Source organism: Lithobates pipiens, unplaced genomic scaffold (genome assembly GCF_037356315.1).
Source record: "Lithobates pipiens isolate NorthernLeopardFrog02 unplaced genomic scaffold, aLitPip1_a1.2 Scaffold_16, whole genome shotgun sequence".
Lineage (NCBI taxonomy): Eukaryota > Metazoa > Chordata > Amphibia > Anura > Ranidae > Lithobates > Lithobates pipiens.
The window spans coordinates 358,217,150-358,244,252 of NW_027507748.1; the positions used below are offsets into that span (position 1 = coordinate 358,217,150).

The 27,103-nt window shown below is 43.1% G+C and overlaps 1 protein-coding gene across 10 annotated transcripts in view; it reads right to left on the reverse strand.

Annotated features, from left to right (window-relative positions):
* The window catches only part of COL16A1 (collagen type XVI alpha 1 chain), a 294,574-nt gene that overhangs the window by 160,542 nt on the left and 106,929 nt on the right, over positions 1-27,103 (reverse strand). For all 10 annotated transcript variants that reach the window (XM_077481956.1, XM_077481958.1, XM_077481954.1 and 7 more), the window contains exons 9-10: positions 22,460-22,504; positions 12,436-12,471 (exon numbers count right to left, since the gene is read on the reverse strand). In XM_077481956.1, coding sequence (XP_077338082.1) covers positions 12,436-12,471; positions 22,460-22,504 — 81 coding nt within the window. The remainder of the gene's footprint in view (positions 1-12,435; positions 12,472-22,459; positions 22,505-27,103) is intronic.

Here is a 27,103-nt window from a genome sequence, read left to right on the forward strand (position 1 = left end):
CTCCAGTCTTCTAGCAAACCTATTACATAACATATGTTGTTCACCCTATCCAGCCTCCTGAAATGCGTTGAGGATTCAGGCTTACCTCACTCCCTGCTTATAATATGTTGAATATATTTGTGCAGCTATGATCACATAATGCAATTTATTATACTGATACAATTGCTTGTGTTATTTTATTAACTGGGAGTGTAACATAACCCCCCTTCTAGGTCGACCTTAAGTGACACTTTTTGGGGACCAGTGGCACTAATACAGTGATCAGTGCTAAAAAAATGCACTGTCACTGTACTGACACTGGCAGGGAAGGGGATAACATCAGGGGCAATTCCCTTCTGACAGAACAGCGATCTCCCTTGTTTACATAGGCAGACTACTGTTCTGTCTGCCTTGAGAGCAATCTGCGGTTCTCGGCGGATGGGCCTGCTGATTTACTCCCGCTGTGTCCAATCAGCAGACCCAGCAATTGAAATCACATACAGGTATGTGATTTCATGCTGAAGGGCCACCCTGCTGCAGTACATGTACGTGGGGCGGTCCGGAAGCTGTTAACCTCCCTGGCGGTACGATTATTTAGGATTTTAGGTGCTAAAAGCGGTACAATTATTTTGCATGAAAATTTGGCGTTTTATATTGTAGTCCTGTCATTCTTAGGAATAACTCTCTTAAATCTGTCCAAACCAGAGTCTAGCAGACATCCCGGGTATAATAAAGTTTGAAAAATGAAATCATAAATTATAATATAATAAATAACTATAAATAATTGTACCAAATAATAATATAACAATAATAAAAATTATTCAATAATGTAATCAAATCAAAAACACTGAAATGTGCTCAGTTGCAGAATTGTCACTGTCATTACTTTTCAGTATTTGATGACGGATCTCCCCACAAATCGCTGTCGCTCAATTCTGCGAGTGATTCCAATTTATTATTGCTATTTTCTAGCTGGTCTAAAACCATTTTTGATGTAAAATGACAGTTTGGTTGCTATGGACAATCTCCAGTTTCCAGGCATAAGGAACAGTTTTTATTATATAAAACTGCATGCAGGGCACTGGACAGACCACTAGGGACAAAGGGGATGTGAAATATTTACATACAGCAATGTAATCTGTAAGATTACATTATACTGTATGTATACTGTGTGTTTCACTTTTTGAATTTGGCGCCGATCTCCGTCCCCGTGCGTCGCAACGCTCACAGGGAACGGAGATCGGCTCGGTGATAAATTGAGCGAGACACGGCTCGCTCGTACAGCGGGGAGACAACGCTGGATCCGCGCGAGAAGGTCCCGAGGGGCTGGCTCGGGGTTACCGCTAATGGTACAAAAATTCCACCCCGAGCCAGACTCGGGAAGACCATCAGGGGGGTTAATAAAAAAAAGAATTGCTTTTCATAAATTAGCGTGTCATGCCTTAAAATTTCACATATTCATATTTCTTTTCTTTAACCCCCCCCCCGGCGGTATTCCTAAACCTGGCTTGGTGTGAAAATTTTGTACCATTAACGGTAACCCCAAGCCAGACTCGGGACTGCATCACTGGATCCAGGATGAGTTTACTTACCTTGTCCCCTGGATCCAGCAATGTCCCCCCTCTGTACGAGCGAGCCGCCCTCCGCTCGATCTATTCCCTGTGAGCGTTGCAACACACGGGGACGGAGATCGGCGCCAAATTCAAAAAGTAAAATACACACATTACATGTGGTATAATGTAATCTTACAGATTACATTGCTGTATATAATTATTTCACATCCCCTTTGTCCCTAGTGGTTTCTCCAGTGTCCTGCATGCAGTTTTATATTATAAAAACTGTTCTTTATGCCTGGAAACTGGAGATTGTCCATAGCAACCAAAACTGTCCCTTTACATCAAAAATGATTTTAGAGCAGCTAGAAAACAGCGATAATAAATTGTAATCACTCGCAGAATTGAGGGATAGTGATTTGTGGGGAGATCTGTCATCAAATACTGAAAAGTAATGACAGCGACAATTCTGCAACTGAGCACATTTCAGTGTTTTGGATTTGATTACATTATTGAATATTTATTATTATTATATTATTATTTGGTATAATTATTTATAGTTATTTATTATATTATAATTTATGATTTAATTTTTCAAACTAAATCATACCCGGGATGTCTACTAGACTCTGGTTTGGACAGATTTAAGTGAATTATTTCTAAGAATTACAGAACTACAATATAAAACGCCAAATTTTCATGCAAAATAATTGTACCGCTTTCAGCACCCAATATCTGAAATAATCGTACCGCCAGGGAGGTTAATTCTTATTACAATGGGATGTGGCACCATTTTGCTTAGTCCCATTATATACATTTCAATATTTTTTTAATATAAGCCTACAAATTAGGCTTAAAATGTCAACAAGATTTTGCTCCCATAGCCTTCAAAATAGGTTTAGGCACTATGTTTAGGGTCTACAGATTTCCCACTAGCTGTAGTGAACGTGCAGCAAACCTTACTCAGATTGCTCATTCCTAATGCTTTGTTAGCATATGAGCACTGAAGCAAAACTGATTGACTCCTTGTCCTACTTCTAGTGTGAGCTCTGCTGTAAATAGGTTACAATAGGCTACTACAGAGTCCAAATCCAGGTGCTTACACTGCATACATTTAGAAATACATTAAATAATCCTGTCCCCAAGTTCTTCTCCTTTAAAAATATTGAGGCTGGTCATGTGATTGGCACGGTCCTGTTTGTGTCTTCTCCAGCACTAGGCAATCCTCAATGATGTTATGGCATCACCACCCTTATCTCTACAGTGTTGTACTGGGAGTGCAGGGTGCCATGGTGACTCCCTAAAGTGAAATTGGACCTAAATGAATACAGAGCTGCATTCCTTTGCCTGGATGTCATGCTGATCAATTGTCTCAGTCTGTCTGACTTAATTTGCTGTATGTTCCAAGTCAGTGACTCAGAACGGGTTTATATCAGAGAATCAGAATTACAGGCAGGCAAAGAGAATTTTTTTTTAAGTTCACAGTTGCAGCTTCCAAACTTATCTCAAAGTAGGTTTCCTATGATAATGAATGTTTGCTTGCACACATTATACAGCATGCTCTTCTATCCCTGCAAAGGGTGCTGAACAATAAGCCACTATATTGAATGCAAAGAGTGTAAGTATCTAAACAACAGAACACACAAAGGAATAAGCAGCTCAAGGAGCCAGTCAGCTGTGTTGTATTCTCAAAAGCCATGCTGATAGGAGGAGAAAGCAGAGTGACGGAGAGATGAGTTTATCAGCCTGCTACTACCTGATTTCGAGGGACTGTGCTTGATTTGGGTTAATGTCCCTCTATTTTTACAAGGACAGCTTTTTTCTCGTGGCTCTCACAGATCCCTGCCTGCCCTGCACTGACAACGCGGACAAAGGTGGGATGGGGCATCATTTGGTAAGCTGCACTGTTATCCCCATATGTGCTGGGTGCACAGATGTTGACCAATGATCTCCCTGCAAGTGAGAGAAAGAGGAGGAGCCGCTTATACTGCCAGGAGGTATTTGATTTGAGCCAAGCAGGTGAGATGCAAAACTTTTTTTTGGGGGGGGGAGGGGGCAGGAGAGATGTGGGCTGTGGATTGAGATGTGTGCAGAAGTGGGGGATGAGGGAGAGTGGTGCAGAGTTTTTGAGCTAAGGAGGGGTGGAAGTAGGGTTGCCACCTCATCCCTTCAAAGCCGAACGCATATTAATTACACAGGTTCTGTGGCTGATTGAGGTGATAATTAAGCTCACTTGGTGCCTTAGCTGCATTAAAATATCCTCAGAACCTGTGTAATTCATATGTATTTGGTTTTAAAGGGATGAGGTGGCAACCCGAGGTGGAAGTGAGATGTGGACAGCCTGTGAAAGAGAGCTAAACCCTGCACTATGTACACAGTGCACTCTCAACTCTGCACTCAATACATAGCACACCCCTGAACCCTACACTCTTTGCATAGCACAACCCTGAACTCTGCACTCTTTGCATAGCGCACTCCTGAACTCTACACTCTTTGCATATCACACCCCTGAACTCTGCACTCTTTGCATAGCGCACCCCTGAACTCTGCACTCTTTGCATAGCGCACCCCTGAAACTGCCCTCTGTACATAGTGCACCCTTGGACTCTGCACTCTGTATGTAGTGCATACCTGAACTCTTCACACTGTGCATAGTGCACCCCTGAACTCTGGACTCTGTGCATAGCACACCTCTGAACACTGCACTCTGTGCATAGCGCACCCCTAAACTCTACACTCTGTGCATAGTGCACCCCTGAACTCTGCACTCTTTGCATAGCGCACCCCTGAAACTGCCCTCTGTACATAGTGCACCCTTGGACTCTGCACTCTGTATGTAGTGCATACCTGAACTCTTCACACTGTGCATAGTGCACCCCTGAACTCTGGACTCTGTGCATAGCACACCTCTGAACACTGCACTCTGTGCATAGCGCACCCCTAAACTCTGCACTCTGTGCATAGTGCACCCCTGAACTCTGCACTCTTTGCATAGCGCACCCCTGAAACTGCCCTCTGTACATAGCGCACCCCTGCACTCTGTATGTACCGCATCCCTGAACTTCGCATACAACGCACTCCTGGTATTTATTGTCCCTTTAAGATCCCCCCACAATTTGGCCACACCCGCCATTCGATACATGGAGTTCCTGCACCTAGGAAAAAAAACCCTGGATACATTTTCTATAGTCTTACAAATACAACTGGCCCTTTGAAGGCAATCATAATGCTGATGCAGCCCGTGTAGAAATTGAGTCGGACGCCCCCCTAAAGTATTAAAGTAAACCTGTCATGAAAGAACTAATGGATGCTGCTATCGTTAACCTCCTTCTGAAAATTCTAGTTTCCTGGTTGGTAGTCTGACCCACAAGTTTATTACGTTCCAATTTACTGTGAATGCAGTAGAAGTCAGACCAAAGTCATAATCCTTATCTGCATGTCTGTTCCAGGTCAGTGAATCTAACTACTGAAGCAAGAAGGCAAGGTCAGCAATGTCAGCTTTACAAATTTCCGTTATGATTATTTTCTTTTAAGCAAGCAATTATAAATAATACATGGGAGACACTTTTATAATGCATATTTTTTTTTGGACTGGTGAAACAACCGTATAGATAACGGAGTTTTTTTCTGTACTCACACATATAGTATATAATTCAAATATTTTTTCTGCCTATCTAACAGCTTTTTGTTTTTGTCACTTCTACAAACAATATGCTGCGTGGCGTTATGTATTTTATCCATCTACCTTTTATCAAAACTCACGCAAGCTGAAAACAAGCTGAACTAGTCAGGCCTAGACTTGAAATGCTGCTAAATGTATCTCGTAGTGTGGAAGGGAAGCTGGCCAATGTTACTGAAAATCAAATACATTCTTGTTTTTATTACTGACTTTATTATTATTTTTTTCCATGGAGTTGTCTGGATAGTTTACGGCACACAGCCGCCCTCCAGGTGATGACCCTAGATTAGGAAATTATACAGACCTCATTTGTGTTCCCCCCCAAGTTATGTCTCTAAGAAGTGTATACATTAGACACTTGGCCAGGTGAACAACACCTGGTAGAAATGCACAGCTGCTTTTGCTCTAACATTTTTTCCATCTTAAATAATCCGTCCACGTACTCATCAAGGTAAATCAGTCATTCGGTTTATGCCGGGAACTAATTCCAGGCTAACAATTATAATTTTGTGTCTTTACAGCATTAAAGAAAAAATAATTACAATAGAAATTAGGAGAAAGAAGTGTCTGTGTTGCCAACAGTAACCAGCACATGGTAGGTTGCTATGGCAAACACAGACACCATATCCTTCGGCTTTTTGCACTTCTTATATTAATATGCCAGGTATGCAGTAGGTCTATCCATATACAACACATGCATTGTTCTAAGAATGATATAATTGTCCCTGTACATTTTTAATACTGGGAAATTCCCTGGTTCTGACTGCTGACCAATTCAAATGAATACACAATTATAACAATACATAAGCAGAGCTTATTTTTAGCAAAGGAATACATCCAAACAGTTGGTAAATGCAGAAAAAATAGATCGGTAGCTCAAGTTTTCTGAAATGAATTTTCCATATTGATCTTTTAGCCAAAAGGAAAACCTCACTGCCCAAGGTAGAGGCTTGAGAGACATAAGGGTTGATTTACTAAGGGCAAATAGACTGTGCACTTTGCAAACTGCAGTTGCGCTAAAGCAGGGGTAGGCAATCTTAGGCCGCGTACACACAAGAGGATTGTCCGTCCAACTAAGTCCGTCAGACAATCCGACAGACAGTCCGTCCTACTTTTGAATGAACGGACCACACACGATGAACAGACAGTCCGCTGAAAGCTTGCGCGATGACGTGTACAGCACGTACGACGGGACTAGAAATACGATGTCCAATACACTGCAATGCAACCTTCGGCCGTGTAAATCCTTTCTGAGCATGCGCCATACTTAGTCCGTCCAACTAGCCTACTCACGAGCGGACTGTCCGCTGAAACCAAAGTTGGACGGACTGTATTACGGAAATTCCGAAAGACTTAGGCCGCGTACACACGGGCGGACTGTCTGACGGACTTGGTCCGCTGAAACGTGTTTCAGCGGACAGTCCGCTCGTGTGTGGGCTTCAGCGTACTTTTTCAGCCGACAGTCTGGCGGACTAAGTCTTTCGGAATTTCCGTAATATTGTCCGTCCAAACTTGGTTTCACCGGACAGTCCGCTCGTGAGTAGGCTAGTTCGACGGACGCATGGCGCATGGCGCATGCTCAGAAAGGATTTACACAGCGAAAGGTTGCATTGCAGTGTATTGGACGTCGTATTTCTAGTCCCGTCGTACGTGCTGTACACGTCATCGCGCAAGCTTTCGGCGGACTGTCTGTTCATCGTGTGTGGTCAAGTCCGTTCATTCGAAAGTAGGACGGACTGTCTGTCGGATTGTCTGACGGACTTAGTTGGGCAGACAGTCCGCCCGTGTGTACGCGGCCTAAGTCTTTCGGAATTTCCGTAATATTGTCCGTCCAACTTTGGTTTCAGCGGACAGTCCGCTCGTGAGTAGGCAAGTTGGACGGACTAAGTATGGCGCATGCTCAGAAAGGATTTACACGGCCGAAGGTTGCATTGCAGTGTATTGGACGTCGTATTTCTAGTCCCGTCGTACGTGCTGTACACGTCATCGCGCAAGCTTTCAGCGGACTGTCTGTTCATCGTGTGTGGTCAAGTCCGTTCATTCAAAAGTAGGACGGACTGTCTGTCGGATTGTCTGACGGACTTAGTTGGCCAGACAGTCCGTCCGTGTGTACGCGGCCTTAGTCCGCCAGACTGTCCGCTGAAAAAGTCCGCTGAAGCCCACACACGAGCGGACTGTCCGCTGAAACACGTTTCAGCGGACTAAGTTGGACGGACAATCCTCTCGTGTGTACGCGGCCTTAGAGAGATGGAGATCTACTTGAAGTCAAAGATCACCGGGCACAGAGTCATGTTGTTAGGGCTGGTTCGCATCAGAATGTGGTGCCAGAAAGGCATGTTCCATGTGTGTTTTCTGCACCGTGTTCAAAACGCACTGTCTTTGTGATCTACTTTAGGAGTACATTACACTCAGAATGCAGGGTTCATGAGTGCGTTACGCTCAGAATGCAGGGATCAGACATGCGTTGAGCTCATAATGCAGGGATCAGGGATGCGTTGCACTTAGAATGCAGGGATCAGGAAAGCATTGAGCGCAGAATGCAGGGATCAGGACTGCAATACGCTCAGAATGCTGGGATCAGGAAAGCATTGAGTGCAGAATGCAAGGATCAGGACTGCAATACACTCAGAATGCAGGGATCAGGAGTGCTTTAAGCTCAGAATGCATTATTTTCCAGCACTGTCTTAACCCTCTTGGGCATGAAGTTCACCAGAGCTTCACAGGTCACTGGAGTCCTCTTCCACTCCTCCATGAAGACATAATGGAGCTGGTGGATGTTAGATACCTTGCGCTCCTCCACCTTCCGTTTGAGGATGCCCCACAGATGCTTAATAAGGTTTAGGTCTTGAGACATGCTTGGCCAGTCCATCACCTTTACCCTTAGCTTCTTTAGCAAGGCAGAGTTCGTCCTGGAGGTGTGTTTGGGGTTGTTATGTTGGAATACTGCCCTTCAGTCCAGTCTCCAAAGGTAGGTGACCGTGCTCGGCTTCAGAATGTCACAGTATATTTTGGCATTCATGGTTCCCTCAATGAACTTTAGCTCCCCGGTGCCGGCAGCACTCATGCCCAGACCATGACACTCCCACCACCATGCTTGACTGTAGGCAAGACACACTTGTCTTTGTACTCCTCACCTGGTTGCCACCACACACTCTTGACACCATCTGAGCCAAATAAATTTATCTTGGTCTCATCAGAGCACAGGACATGGTTCCAGTAATCCATGTCCTTTGTCTGCTTGTCTTCAGCAAACTGTTTGTGGGCTTTTTTGTGCATCATCTTTAGAAAAGGCTTCCTTCTAGGATGACAGTCATGCAGACCAATTTGATGCAGTGTGTGGCGTACGGTCTGAGCACTGGCAGGCTGCCCCCCTACCCCTTCAAACTCTGCAACAATGCTGGCAGCACTCATACTTCTATTTCCCAAAGACAACCTCTGGATATGATGCTAAGCACGTGCACCCAACTTCTTTGGCCAACCATGGCGAGGCATGTTCTGAGTGGAACCTGTCCTGTTAAACCACTGTATGGTCTTGACCACCATGCTGCAGCTCAGTTTCAGGGTCTTGGCAATCTTCTTATAGCCTAGACCATCTTTATGTAGAGCAACAATTCTTTTTTTCAGATCCTCAGAGTTCTTTGATATGAGGTGCCATGTTGAACTTCCAGTGATTAGTATGAGAGAGTGAGAGCGATAACACCAAATTTAACAAACCTGCTCCCCATTCACACCTGAGACCTTGTAACACTAATGAGTAACATGACACCGGGGAGGGAAAATGGCAAATTTTTCCCAATTTGGACATTTTCACTTATGGGTATACTCACTTTTGTTGCCAGCGGTTTAACATTAATGGCTGTGTGTTGAGTTATTTTGAGGGGACAGCAAATTTACACTGTTATACAAGCTGTGCACTCACTACTAGCAAAGTGTAATTTCTTCAGTGTTGTCACATGAAAAGATACATTAAAATATTTAAAAAATGTGAGGGGTGAACTCACTTTTGTGAGATACTGTTGATCAGCACCACAGATAGTATACAGATCAGGACAACAGGTGGCTTGTGGCACTTTCACAGCACCACCCCCCCCCCCCCCCCCCCGCAGGTGGCTCACAGGACTTTCACATTACCTTCCGTCCCCCGTGGCTGACTCCTCGTGTCACTTTCACAGCATCCCCCTCCCCGGATGACTCCTTGTGGTACTTTCACAACACACCCCTCCCCGGATGACTCCTTGCGGCACTTTCACAGCACACCCCTCCCCCTCATGGCTCATGGCACACTCAAAGCACCCCCACCTGAGTGGCTTGCTACACTTACCAGGTATCCTCTCCTCCTCTCCTGTGTCTACTCCAGGCAGCTTCCATCCAATAGAGACACCTGGCTCACTGACCTGCCTGCTGATTTGCGGGGAGGCACTGTTTTGTGAAAATAGCAAATATTTATTCAATATGGTCACACAATTGGGTGGGATCGGGGCACACTCTCTGCACCCTGAGCCCATCCTACTCTGAAGCCTATTAGAGCCTCTGGCTCTAATCAGGCGCTTAAAAAAGAATACACCCCTCCCGCCCCTGCCATAGGAGTCCATGTGTCCTGGATCCTGAAAGGGGCTGGGTGCATGGATAGGGAGGCGGCAGCAGAGATGGAGGGACGGCGCCCGTGCTCCCACAATGCACGTGCCATCACTGCTCAAATGTTCATGAGAGATTATGTTCAAACAGTGGATAAAGTAAAAATCCTCCATTGCAGTGGAGCTACTCCTGCTCTGCATGGGATAAATGCTTATTTAGGTCTAAGGAATGAGAAAAGCAGTTTTACTTACCTCCTCAGCTCCACAGGCAGATAGTGAAGTTGATTTACTCAAGTTAAATATACTGTGCACTTTGCAAAGTGCAGTTGATCCAGAGCTTAGTAAATGAGATAAAGCTTCACTTTGCAAAGAATACCCAATCACATGCAAGGAAAAATAAAATTGTGTTCATTTACTAAGCTCGGGAGCAACAGTTCATGCAGAGTGCAACTGCCTTTAGTAAATCCCCCCATTGTTTCTGTATGTTCTAACAGTGGATTCTTCCTCATAGTACCCACATCCAATGCAGGGCTATGGGCCATGCTTTTATCTTGATGACAGCAGAAAGCATCAGACCACCGAGGCATAGGGGAGAAAAGGCTGTGGGGGCAGTCTTACAGCATGGAGGAGCTTGTGGGAGCAGAAGATTGGGTAAGTAAAACTGCAATGCATTCCCACTTGACATAAATGAGCATTTACCTTTGGCAGGAAGGAGTTTTTTCTTTCACCAGTTCAGCTTTAAAGGTGATTGCAGCTCTAAATTATTAATACAGGAAAGGAAACTTGATGTAATTGTGGGCCACATCAGCATTATGGCTGTCCTGAAAGGGCACGGTTGTATCTGTAAGACTATATGTCCAGAGCACCCCCACCCCTTCTTACATCAGATGTCAAGAGGCCCCCACCATCAGAAGTAAAGAGCCTCCCACCCTCCCTTTACATCACAGTGCATCCCTCTTGTATGGGCTGCTGCTGGGTAGAAATTGGGGGAGGAGCTGGGAAGCAGAACGTGCAGGGTCTGGAGGAGGACTAGAGGAGGGCTGGAGTCAGCTGCCAGAGTCTGATGAATTGTGAGAGAAGGGGAGGGGGAGATGAGAGGATGCCACAGCTGCACAGAGAGGCTCAGGATCTGTGGAGTGAGTTCTGTCCTCTTCTCCGCTGACCACTGCTGAGATGTGGAGGCAGAGACGAGCCTCTCCATGGCTGCACAGAGAAACGCAGGATCTGGTGGAGGAGCTCTGACTTCCTCTCTGCTGATCACTGCTGAGACAAGGTGTGGCAGAGACAAGGAAGGTGCTGCAGCTGCTGGAGATGTGTGAGGGCCGCATGAAATGGCCCGGCAGGCCAGATTCGGCCTTTGGGCCTTGTGTTTGACATATGTGAATTAATACATAATGAATTGTTTTTTTTCTTTTTAAATACAAGCAAGGAGGGTACCTGAATTTGACTTGGTATTAGTCCCTTGGAGAGCTTGCTTAGAGTTTAGAGTGGGAGAAGAAGAAGCAGCACAAGGAGCCAATAAGGTCACATGCTTACAAGTACAGTGCTGATAGGATGAGACAGAGAGTACAACTTAACCTGTACTCTGCTTCACTGTCCAGTCACAGGCTGGGGTTGAGCCCATTGTGACCTGGAAGTGGACTGAAAGACGTTGGCTCTTATTCAATCCTTAAGAGAACAATATAAAGTACTGTGGGGAATAGCTCCACAGTGAGAGTGAATATTGCAGAATTTTTATCTTTTGATGGACTATTTATATATTTTTTTAGCTGGGGTTCTGCTTTAAAGCACCCCTTCAGTCATTTATTTTTACTTTCCATCTATTAAATCTTCTTGTTGTTTTCATTTTGGATAGTTAAACATTTTTTTGTCGGCCAGTAAATAACTTATACAGCCCACTTCCTGTTTCTTGTCTGGCCATTAGCCTAGGCTTATGACATCATGAACAGCTGTCTTTCTCTCACTCTCGTGAGGGATTGCCCAGAAGGGAGGGCGGATAAGTCATAAGAGGACCAATGAGAACTGCACTGCTGATGGTGTGCCTCTGTGTGTGTCTATGGAAATCCAGGAAGTGAACAGGCAGCAGCTTCAGCTGCCCACAGTTAAAATGGCTGCAGCCAGACTCAGTGGAGGGAGATTTCTGCAGCATATTTGGCCAGTACAGAATCCCAGTATATATAAAATACTATGCAAAGTGGTTGGAGGGAAGCTTCAGAATGACGAAGATGTTTTTATTACAAATTATGTGAGCAGACTGAAGTTCCTCTTTAAGTTCTGCATTTTTATGCAATAGCATTTACATTGCAAAACATTAAGTTTGCTGTATATTAGTTTGTGGTAAGTTGGAAACGTCCCTGATTAAAAAAAAAAAAAAACCTTGCCAAGTACACCCAGCTAGTTTATGTTGATCACTGGAGAGCTTTTTATATTTGGATGCAAAGATTTGATTGGCATTTGCCACGAGCTAGAAAATTCATGCGTCTTTTGTCTAACTCATTAGAATATGCTGATATATGATGATATAAATCTGTAAATATTTAATATGGATACCTAAGGATAAAGTAGACTGTAGAAGAAAAAAAAAACAGGTAACAATCCTAAGCTAAGGGCTGTTTTACGCTCATGTACAATATATCAGAAGTCTACTCACATTGGTTTCTGGGAGACGAAAAGCACAGGATTCACACTGCAAGAGAAATAATTAGAATATAAAATACAGTTATAGAAAATGGCTCCTAGCAACTTTTCAGAACAAATGCAAAACTGTAGAATAACTAAAGAAATTTTTACAGCATGAATATGTTGCTGTAATGAAAATGTGGTGTCATTAAAGCCAATCAAATATAGATCATGGAGAATAATGATTAGCACACTTACATAAAGAGGAAGTTAATTACTATGAAATGTTAATTACTATAAAAATACACCTGAGGTTTTCAGAAAATATAGTACAAGTGGAACTTATCACACAATAAATTACAACTAAAGTTTCCAATAAGACTTATTTGATTAAGCTACACGAGAAGCAGGATAGCTGAGTCAATTTGCAGAAAAAAAAAAATCATTCCTATAAACTCTTGCAAATCTTGAAGATTTCTCTGGCAAAGTTCAAATCATTTAGCACACCTTGGGATTGATTTACTAAAACTGGAGCACGCAAAATCTGGTGCAGGTCTGCTTAGAAGCCAATCAGAATCCAGGTTTTATTGTCAAAGCTTAATTGAACAAGCTGAAGTTAGAAGCTGATTGGCTACCATGCACAGCAGCGGCACCAGATTTTGCTCTCTCCAGTTTTGGTATATTAGTCCCCTACTCTGTTACTGTGCCTCCCCCGCTTCATACTGGTTTATTGTAATGACTACAGCGCTATGTGCAGGTAAGTTGTGTATTAGCACGACCTACTGTAGTCCTTTTCAGGAGCACGCAGAAAGGGGGACAATGTTACTGCTGCATTCCTAGCCTCTGAGGGAGGATTGTCTCTCTATGATAAAAAGTCACTGGGGACATCACTTACTAGTAGGATCACCAGGTACGATTTACTAAAAGTATTACCAAACCCACAAAAGCAAAATCAGTCTGTATATGCAGTAAATAATGCTTGCTATACTCACTGTGGAACCTAAGGGTTTAATACTCTGCCTTGTGTAAAAAAAAAAGGCTGTTTGATCCTGTATGCACAGATCCTCCTGTTCTTCCACTGACTCCAAAACAGGTCCAGATAAGACAGAGTTACTGAAGTCAGGTTGCACATGCTCAGTTTGGTGTGTATTGTGTATTGTCTTTTTTCTTGGGAGAGTGCATGTGATCAGGGCAAATCAGCATTGTCAAGAAGGAGGGTCAGGGCTCCTGCATCCTTATACAAGCTTTAACCAGACACTGATAGAAGTCATAAGACTGCTCTAACTGCTGATGAGAAAGGGTATTTAGCAGTTTATATTTACTAAAATAATTGCATGTCCATGTTCTGTGTACTGTGGGAGACCAGATATAGTGAATGCAGGCTCCTGGATTTAGTAACACTTTAGATGTAAAAATGAAAATTAAAATGGATTATGTGCTTGAACATTGGGGAAACATAAGCAACAATGTATCTGATCTTTGATTTTGGGTTTACAATGCAGTGATCACTATGATATACAGCTTAGAGGGATATTGCCTATAATTTGTTGACCTTAGGCAAATAAGTAAATGGATCTTTCTACTAGCTATGTCCCAAGTGCTTTATTGCACTCGTTTTCACCATCTTTTTGTACCCTTCTTTCCCTTCAGAATCCACTGTTCTTGTAAATTTTGTTCCCCTATTCTTGGTCCCCAATTTATGGTGCAAACTTTTCAGTATCCACCCACCACCCACACATTTCCAAGCCTGTGAGTTGTTGATCATAATTACCCTTTTGAACCATCAGTTATATCATAAAGTGAATATCTCTACAATTGTTAGTGCAATACTTATTGTTCACAACTATGGCCCAGTATATCTTGTAGTGCATAAGGTCTCTTCACCTTTTTGCGTTTTTCCTGTCACCATGTTTGCAGCCTGGATTTACCAAAACTGTACTCTGGTAAGCTGATAAAAATCTTGTTTTAGTAGACCCTTCACCATATTAAGGATCTAACTAAAATATAACTTCTGGGTTTTACCAGCCTTTACGTAAAAAATATAAAATTTTGTGCAGGGCAGGTATGATATGAATACATTACAATAACCCATCCAGTCTGTTTTGACCACTATAATCAAACACAAATGTCTTCAATCTGCTATTCCAAATGTTGGATATATTAATAAAAAGAAAAGCTCATTGCCCAAAAAGTAATCAATGATAGTTTATTCAAACAGTATTACATAGTATACAACAGACAAAAATGGGGATAATTAAAAAAAAGAAAATTGAAATCTACGTGCCAGTGTTTGTGTGGTGTATTTTCAATCAATTTTTGTGGGCTTGGCTCATTTTTTTGGCACTGGAAAATGTGTCCTTTCACTCAAATAGTATTCGTATTTATTTGTGCATTGGAAGAAGAAAATACTTGTGTTCATTTGAAGAATTGTGCCTGGTAAGAATCGTGTGTGCTCATTGCTGTCATATAAGAGCTTGAGTTTAAATTGAAGCTCCACAAAAATAGGAAAATGCAGTCATTCAGTTTTCATGCTGGATTATAAGAGCTATTTCAGAAGTATCATTGTCTAAATACATCTGCATCAGTTACGGTCTGCTTGTCATTTAGACAGAAAAAGTATTCTGTTTTTATAAAACGTTACAGAAGCTATCTTTGTGCAGTTAGATATCCAAATTCAGTGCCAGAGCTGGCCACAAACATATAGCGGCTAAGGCTAGATTTGTGGGTAGACCAGAAGTGGTGCCCAGGCACTACAACATGATCATTGTCTAATGTACTGCCTGCTGCCAGGTCAGAACATGATGTAAATTGGAAATGTAAACTGTGCAGGCCTACTATGAGTTAAGTCCAAAGAGGTGCATGCCACCTCATGGAATTATCACTTTTATTTACATCTGCCATTTTTTGTAGCTTTGGAAGGATAGCTGTCACTACATTTCCAGAGCTCTGGTGCTGGACCTTCTAGTCTCAACTCCTTCATCTGCAGAATCACACGCAGCTACAATGCCCACCACTCCACTCCTCCTGTCAATCACAGAATGATTTGTAACTTGTTCACAAAAAACAAAGATTCTGCGAATGGGCAGCAGAGTGGAGGGACAGGCAGAGATGCTGTGTGTAATAAGACAGCGTCCCTCCTATCAGAGCCCCAGAGTGTAGTACCAGTACCTGTATACACATTGTACTTAAGTGTATACAGGCAGTGGCGGATTTATCAGGGTTGCAACAGCCGCAAGTGCGACTGGGCCCTGTAGGTCTCTGCCACTTCAGGGGGCCCACCGGCCGCTCCGCCCACTGCATGAGGGACCCACCTGACTGTCCGGGGTGTGTGTCTGTCAGGTTCATCCCGTGGGGAGGGGGGCTTTCACCCGCTATGAGGGGAAAAAACGTGAGAGAGAAGCGCTCTGCCTCCGGCTATCCAGAAGCAGAGCAACTGTAAGGGAGGTGGAGCGGACACTAAAAAAAACTAAGCAGACCAATTCAGTGAAGGCGGGGGAGGAGCTCTCCCCTCTGCAAATGCGTGGTGTGTACCTACGGTGACCTGAGGCAAGGCATTCCTGGAGGAGGCATGTCGTAAAGGATCATTTCTGAGGAGGGGGAATCGATCGATTGATAGGCAGTAAGTAACCATTTCGCATTGCAATTGATCGATCCCACCACCACCACCACTGATCTCATCCCTATCCCCCATCACCTTTACAAAAGAGGTGGTGGGGGGATAGGGGTGAGATCAGTGGTGGTGGTGGTGGGGGGATGGGATCAGTAAGAGGTCCCCCTCCAGTATCACCACCACCGCCCTCCAATACCCCCACCACCCCCCTCCAGTATCACCACCACTGCCCTCCAGTACCACCACCCCCCTCCAGTATCACCACCACCGCCCTCCAGTATCACTACCACTGCACTCCAGTACCACCACCCCCCTCCAGTATCACCACCACCGCCCTCCAGTACCAACACCCCCCCTCCAGTACCACCACCCCCCTCCAGTATGACCACCACCCCCCTCCAGTATCACTACCACTGCACTCCAGTACCACCACCCCCCTCCAGTATCACCACCACCGCCCTCCAGTACCACCACCCCCCTCCAGTATGACCACTACCACCCTTCAGTACCTCCAATCCCCTCCAGTATCACCACCACCCCCCTCCAGTATCACTACCACCGCCATCCAGTACCACCACCACCCCCCTCCAGTATCACCACCACCCCCCTCCAGTACCAACACCCCCCCTCCAGTACCAACACCCCCCCTCCAGTATCACCACCACCACCCTCCAGTACCACCAACCCCCTCCAGTATCACCACCACCCCCTCCAGTACCACTACACCCCTCCAGTATCACCACCACCACCCTTCAGTACCACCACCCCCCTCCAGTATCACCACCACCCCCTCCAGTACCACTACACCCCTCCAGTACCACCACCACCCCCCTCCAGTACCACCATCACCCTTCGGTACCACCGCCACCGCCCTCCAATTCCACCGCCCTCCAGTACCACTGCCCCCGCCCTCCAGTACCACCACCCCCCTCCAGTACCACTGCCACCGCCTTCCAGTACCACCACCACCCCCTTCCAGTACCACTGCCACCGCTCTCCAGTACCACCACACCACTCCAGTACCACCACCAAGCCCCCTCCGGTACCACCGCCACCGCCCTTCAGTACCAGTACCACCACCACCCCCTCAAGTACCACCACCCCTCCTCCAGTACCACTGTCACCGCCCTTCAGTACCACACCCCTTCTCCAGTACCACCACCTCACCCCCTCCAGTACCACTGCCACAACCCTCCAGTACCAACAACCCCCCTCCAGTACCACCACCACCCCCCTCCAGTACCACCACCCCCCTCTCCAGTACCACGCCCCCTCCAGTACCACCACTGCATTGGTGACACAGGGCTGCATTGGGGACACAGGTTGCACTGGTGACACAGACTGCAATGGTGACACAGGCTGCACTGGTGACACAGGCTGCATTGGTGGCACAGGCTGCACTGGGTACACAGGTTTCACTGGGGACACAGGTTGCACTGGTGACACAAGTTGCACTGGGGACACAGGCTGCACTGGGGACACAGGCAGGCTGCATTTGTGGGCACGGATAAAGTTGTTCTTCCTCTTGACAGTTACGGTAAGTTAAAATCAGAAACAGAAATGTTGTACAGTGGAAAAAAATATAGTATCAAAATCATGCTTTTCGGGGGGCCCTTCCTGATTTCTTGCACCGGAGCCCTATGGTTTCTAGTCACGCCTCTGTATACAGGTACTGGTCTCTGGCTGCCAGTATGCCAGTATGCTGGTATGATTGTCAAGCTCTGACAGTTCCTGTTGTGGTGAGACTGTGCCTTGGGCTCAGTAGGTTATCTAGTCCAGTGCTGTGGTAAATGAAGTTGGGAAGATGCATTTTGGGATTTGTTTTGATATGCTTTTTTACATTGTTACCTTAATTTCCATCTCTGTTGTATGCTGGTACTGGTTACTGATTACATCTATCCCAATCTATAAGCAATCTATCCCATTGGACTTATCTCCCCTCAAATTTAAAGATCTCATATTTAAAACTGTCATTTTGGCCATCTCCATCCATGCGGTGACTGCGTGGGGGGTTCTCTGCCTGTGGTACACCTATGCCTGTCTAGGGAGGTAACAGGCACATGTTCAGTTGGCTATGACCACCGGTAATCTGCTCTCTTCTTGTCTGGTCCTGAGGAAGCCAAATGTTCGGTGAAATGTTGACCTACAGACAGTAGTTCACCACGCACATCATCTGTTGTGATTGCATTCATCTGGATGTCTATATATGTTTGTATTTCACATATGAGTGACATACAACCCATAAATAATATTACACTACCCCCAATTGTCTCGTGGTGATACTTCTATTTTAATGTAATTTTAACATTGTATAATAAAGATTATGTTTTTTTACTTACCTTTGTCTCCACCATGTTGCCGTTATAGTTTGTGATTGTAGGTTACTGAAGTTTAGTCCCCAGTTTATGCCTTTCTTGTCCTGTTTTGGACAAGGCCCTAAAAATCTCCTTTACTAGCTTTGATTAACACTGCTATCCTTTGGTTTACTGCATGAGTGTGAAGGTTGCAGTGGGGCCCAGTAGAGATTCACTGGACCTTAGACACCTGCCTAGTTGGCCTTCTCAAAGATCTAGCTCTTTGTCTGAAGTGTTTTTATTTGACAACCATTGTTCTAGGTGTAGGGATACAGTATGGAATCTAGAACTAATAGCATGACATTACCATTAGTTGCAAAAGGATACAGAATTACGCCGCCCCTCAGCGGTACCTGTAGAATGAGCCAAAGACTCAGGATGATGTAAGGAAAAAAGGTAAAAAATAATTTGTAAAGGCATTCTCAAATATTGCGTAGTGCTTAATCCCAAAGGGAGCACGCAAATAACAGATGCCTTACCCATTCAGAGGTCACCAAGCCCAGACACCAACAAAGCTCAGGCTCAGTCTATGAGGTTTTTTTTAAGTTTTATTGCAGGAGAGAGGGCTCAGGGTACAGGATACTCCAAAAACACCAGAAGGTGCAGAAGGACAGATTCTCTGGCAAAATCCTTCAGTAGCAGCCTTAAGTATTGCAGACAGCTAGTCTGAGATTCTGTAAGAGTAATCACAGTACCCATAGTGAGCTATGGTATCTAACCCTCAAAGCACAGGAACACCTGACAATGTAGGCAAAAGATATCACAAAAATGCTAAAGTGCAAAAATGGATATAGAAACTGAAAGGCTGAGAAATTACTAAATAATTAAGCTGCGATCATATCAAGGTGATCCGACACTATAAATACTAATAGAAAATTCCAAATGATGCGCTCTGATTAACTTCCCACCTAGTGCATCAGTCCTGCAAATTAGACAACATGATAATACTTGAATTTTACCTTTACCTGAAAGTGCTGTGTAACCTGAGGTTTTGTGAGTGGAATCTTTGCTTTTACATATATTCGTTGGTGCATATTATACATATACATATTGTGCTATGATATGTGTCTCTGCTTCATTGTATGAGTCTGCACACAGGAACGGCGGTCAGTAACTTGTGAATCCAGCATATTGTTAAGACCGGTCAAAATCAATAGTGGCTTTGAGAGATTGATACTTTTTTGAGCTGAAATAAGCAGAATTTGGAAACTACACTAGGATAATGGACATTTTTATTGGTATCTATCATTTCTGACGTGCATTTATTGGATTTCTTTACGTGTATTGGAGTTAACACACATATGAGTTTTATGCAATATTCATTGTCTGCTCATCACGTTAATAATTTTATGTTTATTTGGAGCACGCTGATTGGAGTATACCTAGCATATCAGCATTTTATTGATTTAGCACTTTTCAATTATAATTATTTGGGAGTTCATTAAGCACATTAGCACTTTAGCACATATTGGTTCAATTACTAAGCACTCAGCACTTTATTATAATAATAAGCACTTAGTACTTTTGTAGGAAGTGGGGCATAGTGTGTTATTTGAATATTTCAAGCACTAAGCACTTTATATTTCAAGTACTTAGCACTTTATTCTTGTTAATTGCACATGGTGTTTTTATTAAGTATTATCATGTTGTCTAATTTGCACTACTGATGCACTAGGTGGGAAGTTAATTAGAGCGCATCATTTGTAATTTTCAAAAGATATCACAATGTCCAGAGACAGTTCCCAACCAGCTTCCATGCAACATTCTTTACTGAAAAGGGATTTGCTCCAGCCCAGCTTCCTAAGGCAGTGTCCTCCAGCAGATGTCTATCAGGCCCTCAGCCAAGAATGTGCTGAGACCTAACAGCAACAGATTTTCAGTAGCATGGGTTGCCTCCCAGGGGCAGAGGCCGCAGGAGAAGAGAGCACTGAATAAGAATTCCCAATCATTTATCTTCTACCTAGCCACTTTCTCAGTGGCCACTTCCTGGGATTGGCTGAGGTCAGATAAATATTCATAACCCAAAGATTGATCCATCTAAAAACAATAATTATCCAGTGTCCTGCTGACACCAATCTCTGCTCTACTGACACCGTCTGTATGACTACACATGCACACACGCATATGTGTATGAACTTTGAGAGCTTTGAAGTGCACATACTAATGCAACAGACTGTGCACACCTATGGTGGGAACCCTGCTAATCAACTGCACAGCAATTCACTCAGCCATATTCTAACTGCCAAGAGTGTCAATATGTTGTTAATGACACCCCCATTTCAGCTCGCATATCGCACTGCAAACTGTCAATTTGGACAGGAATCGGATTGCATGGGTGTGAAGACTCATGCGATCCGATTCTGGTGTGGACAGCAAAAAAGGGTCCTGTGTGAGTTTGGTCCAAATGAATCGCAATATCAGCCATACTATCTGTATGGCTGAAATCGCTTCGCACGGACATTGCATGTGAGGTGCAGTGCAAATCAAATGCGATCTCGCACAGCGCGTTGGTGTGAACCGGCACAAAAAAACAAATGAAAATTAAGATAAACTAGATAGAACAGGGTCTTATCTAGGTCAGGGTTAGGATCAATGGTCATGCTCAGAATCAAAGTCAGGGTCAAAGCTTAGGTTCAAAAGTCAGGGTCACTGTATTTTACACAGGATTTAAAAAAAAAAGTAATTTTTTTAACCACTTCAATACAGGGCACTTATACACCTTCAATGCCTTCACCTGGCAATTGTGCGGTCATGCAACGCTGTACCTGAATTCAAATTTTATCATTTTTTCCCCACAAATAGAGCTTTTTTTGGTGGTATTTAATCACCTCTTGGGTTTTTATTTTTTGCGCTACAAATAAAAAAAAGTTTTTCTTTGTTTCTGTTACAAAACGTTGCAAATAAGTATATTTTTTTCCTTCACTGATGGGCACTAATGAGGCTGCACTGACAGGCACTGATGAGACAGTACTGATTGGCACTGATGAGGTGGCACTTATGCAGCACTGATAGGCGGCACTGATAAGCAGCACTGATGGGAACTGATATACAGCACTGATCAGCACAGATCATAGGCGCTGGCAGGCATCCCTAATGGGCTACGATTGCCATTCATAGTGGGCTCATCTGGTGGCGATGGGTGGGCATTCCTGCTGTCTATGGGTGGGCATCCCTGGTGGCCATGGGTGGGCTGCACTTATAATCAATCAGTGCAGACCCCCCCTTCAGGAGAGTAGCTGATTGGCACTCCTCTACTCGCGTCTGTCAGCACGAGTGGAGGAAAAGCCGATACGTGGCTGTTCCTGTTTACACTGCGATCAGCTGTGATTGGACACAGCTGACCACATGGCTGAGAGCCTCCACCAGAGGCTCTTTACCTCGATCAGAAATGCGGTGTCAAGGTGACACACCACACCACCAAACGCTCCGCCTTACTCACCCCCCCCCCCCCGAGCATGCGATCGCGGCTTATCCTGCTGGATGTCATATGATGACCAGTCATGATAATGAAACCACTTTTCAGACGTCATTTTGCTATATGGTGGGCGGGAAGTGGTTAATTTAGTATCAGTGTCAGTTAAAGTGTCAGTTAAAGACAATGTCGGTGTGTTTTAGTTAGGATAACAAAAGCAAGATGTTCACTATTGTTTCAGGGTCCTACTGGTAGCACAAGCAAAAAAATAATAATATACATATGTGGTAATGTTGCAATTATCAGAAGAAGGAGAATTTGTTTTGGGTTGTTTTTTGGTGGTTAGTCGTGGTAATAGCAAGAAATATACAGCCATTTTTTTTTATAATATTGTTTTACTATTTTGTGGCTGTTTTCCTTTGATAATAATAATAAAAAAAAAAATCATTACCATTTACCACCATATAAAAGACAATTTGCCCTGGAAAAAAACAAGTTATACTTCACCTGGATACAATAAGTAGTTGTTATGACATGTACAATTTTACTAATACATGTCAAAGTTGCAAAACTGTGTTCAGGAGTTAGCATTTGTTTTACCTCTGTCATGAAAAGGGTTAATAACTGGAGCGACTTTTTACCAGGGGAAAAGTTATTTTGTATATCTGTATTCACTCACCTCTGGAGGCAGGTCTATCGGCATCCCTGAAGACACCTTCTCACCCTGAATGTAGAAAGTGGGGAATATAAAAAAAAAATCTTAATGTTTTATGTCTCTAGCCTTATAACAACGCTACCAAATATAATGAGCGTATTGAAATACTACAGAGAATTATAAAATTTTAAAATTAACCAAAGTCGGAAATATTGAATGTTAATATGGATAAGAAAGATGAACAACATTTACAAGAATTCCCAATAAATGGTAGGTAAAATCAAAATATTTAGAGGTAAAATTAACAGTATCCTGGAAAGATCTGTATCAAATGAATCTGATCCCACTATTAAATGAAATTAAAGAGGAAATGAGAAAAAATCTCAACGAGACCACTCTCCTGGGTATTACACATAAACATTATTAAAATGGGAATTTTGCCAAAAGTACTTTATATGTTTCAAATGCTCCTGATTTTTGTGCCACAGAGCTGCTTCAATACATTAAAGAAGATGATACGTAGCTTCATATGGCAGTATAAAGAAAAAAAAGAACAGAGTTTACAGTATTAAGTAAAGGTAAAAAACACTGGGGGTTAACTGTTCTGGATTTTAAAAGATATTATAACGCAGTTTTGTTAACACGAATAATAGATTGGACATTCAACTCACAAGAAAAAAGTTAGGTTAAAATTGAAAGCGCATTAAGTAAGACACTTTTAAATAAGGTGATATGGGTACCACAACAATACCATAATTTTACTAAGGACACAAGTGTATTGACAATGTATGTATTTAAGATATGGGACTTATTGCACACACAAAAAAATGGGATTATAATTCACTATTGATACCACTTTTGGGAACAAATTATTTTTTACCAGGGAATGAGACACTATTTGGAGCATGGATGAAGGATAAAAATGCACAGTTAATAGATATTATGAAAGAAGGGGAAGTATGCACAATTCAGGAATTAAGACACAAAGGGGATGCATTGTGGATAGATAAATTAAGATATCACCAATTAAGACGTTTTATAAAGACACCGCCTGACCCAATAAGATCAGGTGAAAACCTGTTACTATTTGAAAAATTGCTCAGCCTACAGATGGCCCAGAAGCACCGTATTTCCCAGATTTATAAGATTCTTATTAAAATGGCGGAGCCAATAGCCCCACCCTTTTCTTGGAAAATGGGAAGTGGAGCTTGATGAACACTGGAGCGAGCAAGAAAATTAGTAAATATTGAAATTAGCAGATGGTACAGCAATAGACATAAACACAATAGAAATGAATTATAAGTGCATGTCAAGATGGTATACAACTCAAACCAAAGCACATAATTACCATCCGAAAAAATCACCACTCTGCTGGAGAGGATGTGGGATGAAAGGGACAATGACACATATATGGTGGGAATGTCCAAAAATACAGAAATTCGGCCAGGAAGTTATACTACAGAGACAGGAAAGGGAGTAAGCATGCCTATAAATCCTGAAACTGACTTATTCCATAATACCAATCTTACAATAAACCAATATAAGAAAACAATGGTACCTCACTTTATATATGTAGCAAAATATATGATTCCAAAATATATGATTCCAAAAAATTGACAAGTACCAGAGAGTCCAACGTTATGGAAGAACTGCACCATTATGGAGAGGACAGAATAGAAAGATTTGTAAATATCTGGAAAGGTTGGATAGAGTTTAAGAAGACAAAGGGGTTTATTTACTCAAAAAAAATCCACTTTGCACTGCAAGTGCACTTGAAAGTGCACTTAAAGTGCACTTGGAAGTAAATTTGCTGTAGATCCGAGGGGGACATGCAAGGTAAATAAAAAAAACAGCATTTTAGCTTGTATGTGATTGGATGATAAAAATCTGCAGAGCTTCCACTCATTTCAGATCTACCCCTTAGATTTAGAGCGACTGCATTCCAAGTGCACTTGCAGTGCAAAGTGGATTTGCCTTTCGTAAATAACCTCCAAAGAGATATACTGAGCTAATGGTAATATGAAAAAGGAGAGGTAGTGGAAATGGAGGAAGAATGATTTTTATAAAGTTTAAAGGGAAGGAGGGATTGCAAGAAAGGGGGAAATAGGAATTTTATGAAGCTGTCTTATTTGAATAAAGTATATGTACTTTGTATAATGTGAAATCTAATAAAATTTAAATTAAAAAAAGAAAACAGAGAATATAAATGCATTCGTTCTGTAATCAATACCAGCACATTTTAACAGCCTGTATTTGGTACACAAAAGGCAGTTTGTGGCAGGAGGTATATCCCGATGGGGATGACTAGCAGTTTGCAACTTAATGTGACGGTGACTGTATTTTGCTTGCTGCACTCAGAAATTTAAATATTTTCATTCTTTCACTGTTGTTGTTTTCGAGCTCTGTTGGGAATGATGTGTATCTGCACAAAAAAGAACAAAACGTCCATTCTTCTTTCCTGGAATACTGCAAGCTCTGAATCCAGGCATTTTCCCTCCTATATTGTTGTATAAAACTCTGCTACTTCCCGTCTCCTTCATGCTTTTGGCTGGGATTAGCAATGGAAAATGTGATGTGTCTACACATAAGTATGAATGGGGTATGCTCTCCAAAATTAGACGTAGGTCTTTCTGCTCCCAGACTATCAAACAGACTTCAGACATTTCCCGTCTTGGATTGCTACATTCTAAAAGTTTATAAATCCAAATCATTTCCATTTATACAAAGCATGTATGCTCAGTTAAGCAGTGTGGATATACTGATGTCTCAACAATCAGCAAATGCCACAGCTGTTATCAATATTATATGTTCCCTGGGTTATCAAACTTTTTTTTATTTTTTACTATAGCTTAAGATTTTATATAAACATAACAAAGTCATTTCCACGCTCAACTTACTGACCAGCCTGCGACTGACCTAAATTACCTGTTAAGCAGTATGCGTGAAAGACAGGGGTTTAGTTGCACACATTTGCAAATACAGGGGTGGGCTCCCTTCTGGTTTATCTGCCCAAACCTGTCCATCTAAATGTATGTACTTCCATTGTTGGAGACTCACATAAATTAGAGTTTAGGTCCACAGAAAATGGGGTGCCATGCCAGAGCTCTGTGGCATATGCATGTATGCAAATGTGTGCAACTAAAACCCCTGTCTTTGAGGCATACTGCTTGACAGGTCGATTTGGTTGGTCGCAGGCTGGTCGGTAAGTTGAGCGTGGAAATGTCTTTATTATTTTTATATGTGTTACCTTTCCAATGCTCCTTGCTGCAGTGACCAATTACAGGTGGGGCAGTAACTACTTTCTTTGTACTATGAATTATGTTTGCAAGGCAACGTACTGACACCTTTGCTGCCATGATGCTATGGGCTGGGTGTTCAGTGTGTCCCTGTGCCTTTAAGAAGGCTCCCTTCTGGTTTATTTGACCTACACCTGTCCATATAAATGCATGTGCTTTCATTGTTGGAGACTCACATGCTGCAGTGATCAGTTACAGGTGGGGGCAGCAACCACTTTTATGAGCTAAAGGCCCCTTCCACACGGGACGGATGCAAACATCCACTTGCTCAGCGGGGATCACTCCGTTGATCCCTGCTGAGCTGGCGGATGACAGGGACTGCCCTGTCAGATCTATGCTCTCCTCTATGGGGGATCAGATGAACACGAACCGTCTGTCCGTGTTCATCTGATCCGCTCTGCAGATGGATAGAAAAATAGGATTTTCCTTTGTCTGAAGTATCGGACCATAGCGGGGACGGATGATATCGTGTGTCAGTGGATATTCATCCGCTGACACCCACTATCCCATAGGGATGCATGTATGTCCGTATTTCATCCGAAAATGGATGGATGAAATACGGACATATGGTCCACATGTGTAAAAGGGGCCTAAGACTTTTTCTTACAGTGGAGATGTGTTAAATACTATGTCAAGTCTTTAGCTCTGTCTGTTGTCTCTTTCATTGGACTATGAGAGATTCATGAAGGATATCATACACACCCTTTAGAATTGCATTGGCCCACACACTAAAATTGTCAGTGTTTCTGGCCAGTTCATGTACTTGTCATAGAGAAGTACATGAATCTGTCTGTGCTTGGCATATTGCTTCCTTAGTGGGTTCTCTCCCTTCCCGGCCGCTGCACGCCCATCACACAGACAGCACATTGGCTGAGGAGTTTTCCTAATGCAGAGGGCACAGCCTGATGGGGAATTGAGAAACTAGCTTCCTATTAGGTCCATCTGGCTGTTAAATAACATCACACGGCAGAGGGTGGATCCTTGGATGCTATTCGGTCCATTAGCGACTTTAGAATTCGGGGCCCACTGGTGTGCACTGTCACACAAGGGGAAAAAAATCAATCATATAAATTCTTGCAAATCTTGAAGATTTTTCTGGCAAAGTTCAGGTCATTTAGCACACCTTGGGATTGATTTACTAAAACTGGTGCACACAGAATCTGGTGCAGCTGTGCTTATTAACCAATACGCTTCTATGTTTTATTGTCAAAGCTTAGTTGAACAAGCTGAAGTTAGAAGCTGATTGGTTACTATACACATATGCACATGTGCACCAAATATTGTGTGCATCAGTTTTAGTAAATCTCCCCAACAGTGACATACGTAAAAATTTGCAAATTTGAGCAGTGAAATATGTGGGTAATGATGTCAC